This window comes from Cervus elaphus, chromosome 5 (genome assembly GCF_910594005.1).
Source record: "Cervus elaphus chromosome 5, mCerEla1.1, whole genome shotgun sequence".
Taxonomy (NCBI): Eukaryota; Metazoa; Chordata; class Mammalia; order Artiodactyla; family Cervidae; genus Cervus; species Cervus elaphus.
This window is the reverse complement of record NC_057819.1, coordinates 118,914,218-118,926,394: the sequence shown is the minus strand read 5'-3', so window position 1 is coordinate 118,926,394 and position 12,177 is coordinate 118,914,218. Positions and strand designations below refer to the sequence as shown.

The 12,177-nt window shown below is 38.5% G+C and overlaps 1 protein-coding gene across 1 annotated transcript in view; it reads right to left on the bottom strand.

Annotated features, from left to right (window-relative positions):
* The window catches only part of EFCAB3 (EF-hand calcium binding domain 3), a 146,244-nt gene that overhangs the window by 81,589 nt on the left and 52,478 nt on the right, over positions 1-12,177 (bottom strand). Inside the window, exons 18-22 of the mRNA XM_043904952.1 lie at positions 9,066-9,170; positions 8,706-8,759; positions 7,629-7,733; positions 5,423-5,476; positions 403-507 (exon numbers count right to left, since the gene is read on the bottom strand). Of these exons, the coding sequence (XP_043760887.1) occupies positions 403-507; positions 5,423-5,476; positions 7,629-7,733; positions 8,706-8,759; positions 9,066-9,170 (423 nt within the window). The remainder of the gene's footprint in view (positions 1-402; positions 508-5,422; positions 5,477-7,628; positions 7,734-8,705; positions 8,760-9,065; positions 9,171-12,177) is intronic.

Below are 12,177 nucleotides of genomic sequence, written 5' to 3'. Positions count from 1 at the left end.
CTCTTCTTACAGCTTAGACTTTAGATTTCTCCCAAAGAGATGAAAGGACATGTGTGTCCTATATGGGACTTCTGTCTAAAGAGGTCCCAGTTTCCTAAACCAAAATCTAAATGAAAAGAACAGGATTTCAAAAAAAATGCTAAGATTGAATCTTTAAACAATATTTTTAATTGACATAAAATGTTTCAAATGTTAGAATTTCTTATACAAAACCCTACAACTAACCTTCCCTGAAGTTTTGTTTAGGAGGGCAGGAACTTGAGGAAATGTGCTCCCCACAGTCACGGTACCTGCCCAACAGAGTTTAGTACAGTGCTATGTACAAAAGAGAGCTTCAGTAAATGTTTGTTGAAGGAATACATTTTTAGACTTCAGTGACATAGAACACACTTAAATGCTTACCAGAAACGGGCAGAGTTTTAATAAGCTTTTTGTGTTCCTTATTTGTGATCTCTATTCCCATGTTTTTAAGAACATTTTTCAGGTCCTCAGTGTGAATCTTCTCTCCTTTAGAAAAGGAAACGTGTACATATTAAACATCCTTATCAGGTGCAGGGGAAAGAATAAGGTACAATGAAGGCTTGTTAAGCTCTTCAGAATCAAGGAGGAGAGTCAGACATTTTTCTTTCAACCTAAGTAAAGAGAACCTCTTATAATGATAAGACAATAATATGCATAAAAAGTAAAATAGGAATTGTATAATCTCAGTAACTTAGATACTGTTTGACGGCTAATATAAATAATTCAATCACATAACAGTTGTATTATTTTCTTTATTTTTTCCCTTCTTCCTTCTCTCTCCCCTCCTCTAGGCCTCCCTCTTCTTCATCTTTCTTTTCTTCTGTTGCCTAAATTATAGAATTAGTTTTAATAATGATAACAAACATTGACTTATAAAAATTTCCACCTTGAATAAAGTTATATTTATACAATTATTAATGCACTGCAAGCTGAAAAAAAGATATGAAAAACCAAATAAGAAAGTCTAACATGTATATAATAGGAGTTTCCAAAAGTGAAAAAAGAGAAAAGAGGGGTGAGATAATACTAAAACGTAAGGACTGAGGATTTTCAGACTTGATGAAAGGCATAAATGTTCAGTTTCAGGAATCAGAAGTTCAAGCAGGAAAAATATAAAGAGATCTACACTCGGCCACGTGATAATGAGAACTTCAAAGATAGAGATAATCTTAAGAGTTACAAGAGAAAAAGAGATTAACTATCAAAAAGCAATGAAGACTTATAGTTAATTTTTTAATGGCAAAAAAGAGGGCCAGGAAACAGTGCATATGAGTCTACCTATCTATGTATGTATGTTCTTTTATCTCTTTTTCCCCTTTTAAATTAAAATACAAATTTTGTTATAGGCTAACTTTATAGCTTAGTCTCTAAGTAACAATGTTCAAATGGGGCTGTAACTAAATTTGGGAAGTAACTAACATGACCCAGAGATGTATGACTGTCTCCCAGAGATAGACTGTTGGAACTTTGCTTCTTCTTATTCTGGGGAGAGAGTGAAGACAACTTTCACTTGTATGAAGGATAGCTACTCCTTACTAGCTGGAAACTAAGAGAGGTTTTTTTTTTTTTATTGTTTTATATGGAAGCTAAATTCAAATATATGTAGAAGAGTCTGTAGCTGAGTAGTCAAAAGGAGATTTAGGAACTAATTCTCAGTGCTCTGGTCCTACCCTTCTGTACTTTGCTTTGTGTGTGTGTGTTAGTCACTCAGCCATGTCTGACTCTTTGTGACCCCACGGACAGTAGCCTGCCAGGCTCCTCTGTCCGTGGAATTCTCTAGGCAAGAATACTGAAGTGGGTTGCCATTCCCTTTTCCAGGAGATCTTCTGACCCAGGGATTGAACCTGGGTTTTCTGCATTGCAGGCAGATTTTTTTCTATCTGAGCCACCAGGGAAGCCCTTATGTGTGGGACTCTAAATCACATTTCTGTTTTGCCAGCTGGCTCTATATTAAATCCTGTGAATAGGGGATGCTAGAGAGTCTGTAAGGGTGGCAGATGAAGGTAGTTCCTGAAGCAGTAGGTGAATCAAGTTTTCAATTTTTCAGCCTTGTGGAACCAGTTTCATTACACTTTTTTCAGACATAGTAGCTGAATGCATGCATGTGTGCGAAGTTGCTTTAGCCATGTCTGACTCTTTGTGACACTATGGACTGTAGCCTGCCAGGCTCCTCTATCCATGGAATTCTCCAGACAAGAATACTGGAGTGGGTTGCCATTCTCTCCTCCAGGGGATCTTCCCAACCTAGGGACCAATATGTCTCCTGCATTGGCAGGCAGGTTCTTTACCACTAGCACCAACTGGGAAGTCCATAGTAGCTGCACATGTCAGTATTCTAAGGTAAAATGACCATCTACACATCTAGACTTAGTCAAACCATGATTCAAGCATGAATGTAAAATAAAGATTTTTCAGACAAAGACTGACTATTGTTGAAAGTACTAAGAACAATTTACTTGAGGAAGAATAAAGTCAATCCCCAAAAAAGTAGAAGTAAGAAACAATGGTGAGCAAAGAAAGTGATAAGCATGTTTAAATTTTGTGGAAGGCTGCATTTAAATTGCTCTACTCTTGCTTTTAATATACTCACTTGGCAAAACTCCATTCCTGGTTAAAAGAAGTGTCTGCTTATTCTGTCAGAGAAGGCAATGGCACCCCACTCCAGTACTCTTGCCTGGAAAATCCCATGGATGGAGGAGCCTGGTAGGTTGCAGTCCATGGGGTCACGAAGAGTTGGACACGACTGAGCAACTTCACTTTCATGCATTGGAGAAGGAAATGGCAACCCACTCCAGTGTTCTTACCTGGAGAAACCCAGGGACGGGGGAGCCTGGTGGGCTGCCGTCTATGGGGTCGCACAGAGTCGGACACGACTGAAGCGACTTAGCAGCAGCAGCAGCAGCAGCTTATTCTGTGTCTGCAGCCATGCAGCTGCATGGAGTTGAAGTTAACTATGCAGTTTTCATGTTAAATTGATGACCATGAAGCTCAAGTAGGTCCTTATTTCTGTTGGGCAATCACACCATACTTGGCTGGTCCATTAACTTTCCCACTCTTCTTGTTGACTGCTTCACATCACCTCCCTTTCAAACCACCACTTCCTTCTTCTCTATTTAATCACAACTTCTTTTATCTCTCTAATTAAAGAAGTCCTCATGGCAGAAACTGAAGAAGAACTAAAGAGCCTCTTGATGAAGGTAAAAGAGGAGAGTGAAAAAGTTGGCTTAAAACTCAACATTCAGAAAACTAAGATCATGGCATCTTGTCCCATCACTTCATGGCAAATAGATGGGAAAATAATGGAAAAAGTGAAAGACTTTGTTTCCTTAGGCTCCAAAATCACTGCAGATGGTGACAGCAGCTATGAAATTAAAAGACACTTGCTCCTTGGAAGAAACGCTATGACCAACTTGGATAGCATATTAAAAAGCAGAGACATCACTCAGCCAGCAAAAGTACATCTAGTCAAAGCTATGGTTTTTCCAGTAGTCATGTATGGACGTGAGAGTGGGACTATAAGGAAAGCTGAGCACTGAAGAATTGATGCTTTTGAACTGTGGTATTGAAGAAGACTCTTGAGAGTCCCTTGGACTGCAAGGAGATCCAACCTGTCAAGCCTAAACAAAATCAGTCCTGAATATTCATTAGAAGGACAGATGTTGAAGCTGAAACTCTAATACTTTGGCCACCTGATGCAAAGAACTGCCTCATTTGAAAAGACCCTGAAACTAGGAAAGATTGAAGGCAGGAGGAGAAGGGGATGACAGAGGATGAGATGGTTGGATGGCATCACTGACTTGATGGACACATGAGTTTGAGTAAGCTCCAGGAGTTGGTAATGGACAGGGAAGCCTGGTGTGCTGCAGTCCGTGGGGTCACAAAGAGTTGGACACGACTGAGTGACTGAACTGAACTTTCTGAAAGAAGTCCTAAACACCCACCACCAGAAAATTCCATATTCACTGTTTCTAAATCTTATCCTCTCAATTTCTATTAAACATCCTTCAGTTAGGCTTTTTTCCACTCTCACCACCTACAACGTCTCTCTCTCTCTTTTTTAACTTCTCTTTTTGATACTACCAGTGATCTCCATGTGGCTATACACAATGGTCAATTCTCAGCCCTTATCTTACTTGGATTGTCAGCAGCATTTAACTCTGTTGATTTGCCCTCTAATCTGATATGGTAGATGCTATAGATGCACTGACCAAATCTCTAACCTTTGCCATTTCAATGCACACTAGTCCAACTTTCAATTGCCAGTATCTCTTTGTCTGAAGGATTTCTTTGTGTACATTGTGTCACAAAATGATCACCACAATAAGTCTAGTTAACATCCATCACAGTGGCTCCTTTTAAAATATATCAAAATTCAATTACTTTTTTTTTGGCAGTGACTCCAGGCAAAACGGGGATCTAGTTCGCACCCCACCCAAGGCCAGGGGTCAAATCCGTGTCCCCTGCAGTTGAAGCCCAGAATCTTAACCACTGGACTTCCAGGAAAATCCCTATTTTTCATCACTTTATTGTTATCTAACCTGGTATTAAAAACCATCATCTCTAACATGGATTACTCTTAAAGCCTCTTAAATGGTTTCCCTGTTTCTATTCTTGGTTTCTTTCCTCCACTTCCCCCACCTCCACTGCTTCACCCCACCATCTGTTCACACAGAATCTGGAAAGATCTGATGAAAGATTAGGTCAGATTATATCATGCCTCAGCTCTAAATCCTTCAATGGCTTCCCATTTATCTTAGAAAAAAGCCCAAGACCTGGCAGGGCTTTCAAGGTGATGGCTGATCTTGTACCCATCACGTCTCTCTTCTCATCTCCTGTTACTGTTTTCCTTACTTACTCAACTTCAGCTACATTGGCCTTCTTGCTGTTTCTTGAATACCCCAGATATGCTCCCACCTTTGGGCCTTAGTACTTATTTCCTTTGCCTGCAACACTCTTTTTCCAGAAGTCCCCACATGACTGAAACTCATAACTTTTTCAGGTATTTGCTCAAATGTCACCATCTTAAAGAGACCCGATTCTCTATTTAAGACCGTAACTGCTCCTTTTCCCAACATACTTTGCTCTCCCAGTCTCCTTTACTGTAGTCTACTTTTCATTCTTCTCTATAGAATTTACCACTTTCAAACAAACTATATAATGCACTTATTTATAACGTTTATTGTTTACTGCTTATTTCCTCTGCTAGAATGTAAGCTCGGTGGAGGAAGTTATATTTGTTCTGTTTACTGATGTACTGTAAATGCCTCAAACAATGCCTGGCATGTAGTAAGTGCTGAATAAATAGTTGTTGAGTGAATAAAGAAAGGAAACACTATTATATTAAAAATACAGTTCCATATAAAACTTCAAGACCAAATAATAATTGTAATATCTCACTCACCTGTAATATTTTTAACTTTATCCATCAACACATTTAAATCAATCTTCTCATTATCTTAAAGATAAAAAAATAAAAAAATTTTTTAGAAAAGTGATATGAAATCCTTAAATTGTGAAGCAAAATCCCCAAATTCAACCATTTGAAAACATTTCCCTAGAAGTTTATTAGCTTTTCAGGTCAGAGATCATACTTGTAATTAAAACAGTTCCTGCATTTCACTCTATCAAAAATCCACACAGCACAGTGCATGAGCAACGTTTAAAGTACTCTCCTAAAAAAAAAAAAAAAAAAGTACTCTCCTTTCCTTTGAGACACTCTTTTATTAGGTTAGTCTTTCTCAGACAGGAGTTTGAAACTTATTGAGAATTTAAAAATTTTGTTTAAAAATTATGTCTCCATTTCACCAGTGTTGACTTTACCTTTGGGCTTATATTCACCTTGGCACCAAGTGATACCCTTAAAGGACAGACTGCTGGTGTGCATGTCTGGTGCTCTTAGCTTGCTAACACAATCATCATCATGTTGATGTATTTGGTTAAACTTCCAAGTTATATTTGTTCTGTTTACTGACAAAATTTTTGTTTTGCAGTACCCATTCTCAATGGAAAGACTTTTTCATAGACCATTAACTTAGTTTCTTTAGTCAGTATTTCTCAAAATAAAACCAGAAGCTATTGGATATCAATAGATACATTTTAATGAGTTTATAAAACTGAAAGTTTAAGAAACACTAAATTGGGATGTTACAATAGTAATTAAAGGATTATTGTTGTTAAGCTGCTAAGTTGTGTCCAGCTCTTTGGGACTCCATGAACTGAAGCATGCCAGGCTTCCCTGTCCTTCACTATCTCCCAGAATTTGCTTAAACTCACATCCATTGAGTGGGTGATGCCATCCAGCCATCTCATACTCTGTCGCCCCCTTCTCCTCTTGCCTTTAATAGTAAAAAGATGCTATTACACTAACGGGCAAGATTCAGTTTGCAGCCTTAAAGCTGTCCATGGACAAGCTCATTCTCCACTCATGACTTGGTCAAGGGTGCCAATTCATCACTGCTCAAATGTGTTTGCATTCTTGTATTATTTTTAATATTCTTCAGATTTTAAGTTCCCCCAAGGGTGAGATACCAGTTTAATGGTTTGTTCAAGAGTGATGTTCCATAAATGCTATGTTGTTGTTCTGTCACTCAGTCATGTCCAACTCTTTGCGACCCTATGAACCACAGCATGCCTCCCTGTCCATCACCAACTCCCGGAGTCCACCCAAACCCATGTCCATTGAGTCAGTGATGCCATCCAACCATCTCATCCTCTGTCGTCCCCTTCTCCTCCCTCCTTCAATCTTCCCAGCATCAGGGTCTTTTCAAATGAGTCAGTTCTTCGCATCAGGTGGCCAAAGTATTGGAGTTTTAGCTTGAACATCAGTCCTTCCAATGAACATCCAGGACTGATCTCCTTTAAGATGGACTGGTTGGATCTCCTTGCAGTCCAAGGGACTCTCAGGAGTCTTCTCCAACACCACAGTCTAACACATGCCAAATTTAATGCCAGTTGGTAACTTCACTATACATCTTCTTAAGATCATTAATTCTGTAGTTCATGGCAATATTAGCAGAGTGGTTGAAAGACAGTTTCTGGAGCCAGATTGCCTGTCTACCACTAGCTCTCTGACTCTAGGCAAGCTACTTGTTTTCTCTGTGCCTTAGTTTCCTGATATATAAATTAAGCATTAAAATGGAACTCATAGAGTAGTTTGGAAGATTAAATGATATAGTAAACTGCTTAGAACAGTGCCTTGCACATACCAGGACTATGTAAGTGTTGCACACTACTTTTTAATGCTGGATTAATAGCAGGGACTCAAGGATTGAAGTGTTGACACTAGTTCTCTGAAATCTACAAAATCTCTAGTTCAATAAATCCCCCACATTCTTAAAAAAAAACCCACAACAACCCAGTGATTAAAGATTTGAGTATTCTTGTTAGACCTTGGCATTCCCTATGGAGAGTGACACTTGTCATCTATATTGGGCAGCCTTCTTGGTGATCTTCCCTGAGTGATAGTTACTTGGCTTCAGCTGTGCTGAAGGCCTCACTCTTTTTCTTCTTTTCATATGTTATACATCATATCTTCAGTCATTCCAGCCCTGACACTGGCCTCATATCCAAAGTTTTGCTAAGGGGTATACTGATATCAAAACTCTCACCGTAAACTGGTAGGTGGTCCTTTAGTTCCTGGATTTCTTCCTCTGTGAGATCAATTCCCATGTTTTTAAGGCAAATGTCCACTTTATCTGAAGATACCTTTGTCCCTTAGGAAAGAAAGGGATGGATATGAGAAATAGTTCTAGTGATGTAAGGAGTGGATTATTTTAGCTCATATTGAGGCATCAATACTTATAGAGAATAAAGAGCAAAGAACAAATGGCTGAAGTAAATGTGATCTTGGTGTCTAAGTCAGAAATTCCTAAACTTTGATCTCTGGGATTTGGAAAACTTTTAAGAGAAGAAACTGAGGGGTTGGAGGTATCTGATGTGTGTGTGTGTGTGTGTGTGTGTTAGTTGCTTAGTCGTGTCTGACTCTTTGCAACCCCATAGACTGCAGCCCACCAGGCCCCTCCATCCATGGGATTCTCCAGGTAAGAACACTGGAGTGGGTTGCCATTTCCTTCTCCAAAAGGAACTATAGAAAGAAAGAAAGTGAAGTCGCTCAGTCATGTCCGACTCTTTGCGACCCAGTGGACTGTAGCCTACCAGGCTCCTCCAGCCATGGAATTTTCCAGGCAAGAGTACTGGAGTGGGTTGCCATTTCCTTCCAGGAGATATCTGATAAGTCATGACAAAGACTAAAATTAACCTTTATAAACATCTGTACAGTAGTATTTGAAACTTGCTAAATTAATGGAGAAATATCCATCCATCCATCCTGTCCATGGATTTACTCTATCATAATCCTATACATTTAATAACACACATTTCTAGGTACTATCTCTAAGTCAATATCAATATGACTGAAAGAGGCCCAGTAATCTGAATGCTAAATCTTTCCCTCTTCCCCAGTTACTCTGATATACAACTTTATTTGGGAACCAAAGCTTTGGAGTTTACTGTAGTTAAACAATTTTGGTGAAGGTACAGTACCTAAGGCATATAAAGAATAAATACTGAATTAATAACTGGGACAGCAGGATTAATAATCTGAAATATGTAAAACAGAGTTTTTGAAAATAAGAACAGAGCTCAATGTCCTCAGTTTTAATTGCCTTTTCATACTTCTCACTTACCTTCAAGAGACTGCAATTCTTTCATCAACCTGTTCATATACACCCTTCTTTGGGCTGCAAGAAAGGGAAAAATCCAAAGCTCAGACAGCAATCTAGATATTTTAAAATAGAATAAAACACACATAATTTTAGAAATACAGACTTGCATGTTTTATTCTAGACATTCTTATTATTTCACTTAAAAGAATAAAACTCAAGAATGGAAACAGCTCTCAACTTGGTAAAATCATTTTGGTGGGGAGGGCATGAGACAGTCCATAAATAGCGTGTATTAGTCATGTAAGTCTGTAGTCTGTAGTCTCAAGTTTCCTTGAAGGTCACTATGACTTTTTTCCCCACTGTGGTATTTTTAATGCTCACCATCAACTGGAAGATTGTTCAGTAGTTCCATGCCTTTATCTTCTGTGAGATCTATCCCCATATTTTCCAGAAAATTTTCCAGGTTACTAGTATCAACTTTCTCACCTTTAAAAAGTAAAACATGGTAATGGTTGACAATTTGAAGAATGATGATTCTTTATTGTTAAAAAAATCCCTATATTGTCTTTGTCAATGAAGCAAACCTGGCAAGAATGTAAACTACTGCTAAGACATGATCTTAAAGTATTTTGGCTAAACAAAGGTGATCAAAGTTAGGCTGCGAGTCAGTAGATGAAAACATTCATCAGTAAATAGGTAGAGTGAGAGAATATATCGGAGAAGGCAATGGCAACCCACTCCAGTACTCTTGCCTGGAAAATCCCATGGACAGAGGAGCCTGGTAGGCTGCAGTCCATGGGGTTGCTAAGAGTCGGACACAATTGAGTGACTTCACTTTCACTTTTCACGTTCATGAATTGGAGAAGGAAATGGCAACCCACTCCAGTATTCTTGCCTGCAGAATTCCATGGACAGAAGGGCCTGGTGGGCTGCTGTCTATGGGGTCGCACAGAGTTGGACATGACTGAAGCGACTTAGCAGCAGCAGCAGCAGAGAATATATCAATAAGGAAATAACTGCTATTAAAATAAAATTTTGTGCATGCATTAAAATCCCAGTTTTACAGTCTTTTTGATCATGTGTCGTGGAACTATACCTGGGCTTTTCTCCAGGGCCTTCTTTCTTTTTTCAAAAATTTATTTATTTTTTAATTGAAGGACAATTGCTTTACAGAATTTTGTTGTTTTCTGTCAAACCTGAACATGAATCAGCCATAGGTATACATGTATCCCCTCCCTTTTGAATCTCCCTCCCTTCTCCCTCTCTATCCTACCCCTCTAGGTTGATACATAGCCCCTGTTTGAGTTTCCTGAGACATACAGAAAATTCCTGATGGCTATCTATTTTACATATGGTAATAAAAGTTTCCACGTTCCTAATACATCTCACCCTCTCCTCCCTTCTCCCATGTCCATAAGTCTGTTCTCTCTATCTGTTTCTCCATTGCTGCCCTGCAAATAAATTCTTCAGTATATCTTTCTAGATTCCGTATATATGCATTAGTATATGATACTTATCTTTCTCTTTCTGACTTACTTCACTCTGTATAATAAGCTGTAGGTTTATCCACCTCATTAGAACTGACTCAAATGTATTCCTTCTTTATGGCTGAGTAATATTCCATTGTGTATATGTACCACAAATTCTTTATCCATTAATCCCTCGATGGACATCTAGGTTGCTTTCATGTTCTAGCTATTGTAAATAGTGTTGCAGTGAGCAATAGGATACATGTGTCTTTTTCAATTTTGGTTTCCTCAGTCTGCTAACTTCATCAAGTTTTGACAGACATGAACCACCTTCTGCCTCAAGATTATTATTCTTTTATTTGTACCACTCTTTTATTTGTATCATCTCCTTTCTCAAAAGGTAAGGATCTCAAAAATGTCTACCCTCTCTATATTCTGTTTTACCATTCTAATTTTTCCTCCATTGCTTTTCAACCCTTCCTATAGTGCCCTTTTGGACTCATATGTCATTAAATTTCAATTTGTCTATATCATCAATCTCTTTGCAGACTCTCACCTTCTTTCTTAAGTTAATTTCACCTTTTCCTAATAGACTTTTCTATTATTATTATTATTAATTTTTTATTTAGAGAAACCTGCTCATTATTCTATATCCCATAGCCTTAGGGCTTGGCATTCTCCTGGATTCCAGTTGCTGCTTTCCAACTATGCTCAAACCTTTCCTCTTTTTTTTTTTAATTTTTTTTTTTTTAATTTTTTTTATTAGTTGGAGGAAACCTTTCCTCTTTTGAGATTTATGAAACACTTTCTTTTTATTGTCACTTAATTGATTTCTTGGTCATGTCAGGAGCTTATATCCTGTTACTCACAGTCTTCCTCTGCACTTAAACTCCTGGCATCATTACAGTGAATTCCAGTCTTTATTTGGAGGGCTCATTCAACAACTTATTCTCCAGATCTCTGATCTCCTTATCCTCAGACTTATCTCATAAATTCTATACTAGTTAACTGACATGGACATACCCTTGACTTTGTTATCACCTGGAAGTGCTTTTTAAAATCTTAAATTCTAACATGCATGTTCCTGGCCAGAACTTCATATTTTCCCACTTCACTTACTTCCTTACTCCTACCACACATGTTATAATTTCTGTAGAGCCCTTCATTCCACCCCCTCACTTTTCTCTAAGTTCATAATTTCCATTATAATTTCCATTTTCAGTTCTTTCCCTATCTGCCCATACTTGACCACTTAACCACTCTCTTGACTACACCTTTCATGTCTTTATGCTTTCATTCTTTTGGCACATCAGCCTTGAGAAATTCCTAACTTGGTCCACCTGAAGAATACCATAATCATGGGAAAAGTTACTTATTTATGATAACTGACCTTGTTTGACTCTTGGCACTTCTCTGCAGTGCTTTCATATATTTCTCTAGTCCCTATTTTCTACCAAAGTAATCTGAAACCAGCAATGTCCATGCATGCTAAGTCGTTTCAGTTGTGTCTGACTCTGCAACCCTATGGAATGTAGCCTGCCAGGCTCCTCTGTCCATGGGATTCTCCAGGCAAGAATACTGGAGTGGGTTGCCATGTCGTCCTCTGGGGGATCTTCCCAACCCAGGGACTGAACCTGCATCTCTTATGTCCCCTTCATTGGCAGGTGGGTCCTTTACCTCTAGTGCCACCTGGAAAGCCCAAAGTCAGCAATACTTTTTTTGACGTTCCCTGCCTCCTTACTGTGCCTTTTTTTTTTTTTTTTCAGTAGATGATTTTGTTTTACACTTTATGGAGAAAATTGAAGCTTTGAGGTAAATTCCTCTGAATTTAACTCCACATTTACACAGATTCTCTTCCTGACTTGAGGTCTGACTGACTCAGAAAAAAGAGGTGGTTTCAGATTCTTACCCACATATTCAACTGCCTATCATTCAATTTCCCATAGATGTCTCACAGGAACCCCAAATTCAATATGACCAAAATGAAGACTATCTCTTTGTTCCTAAGTCTGTTTTGCTGAAGT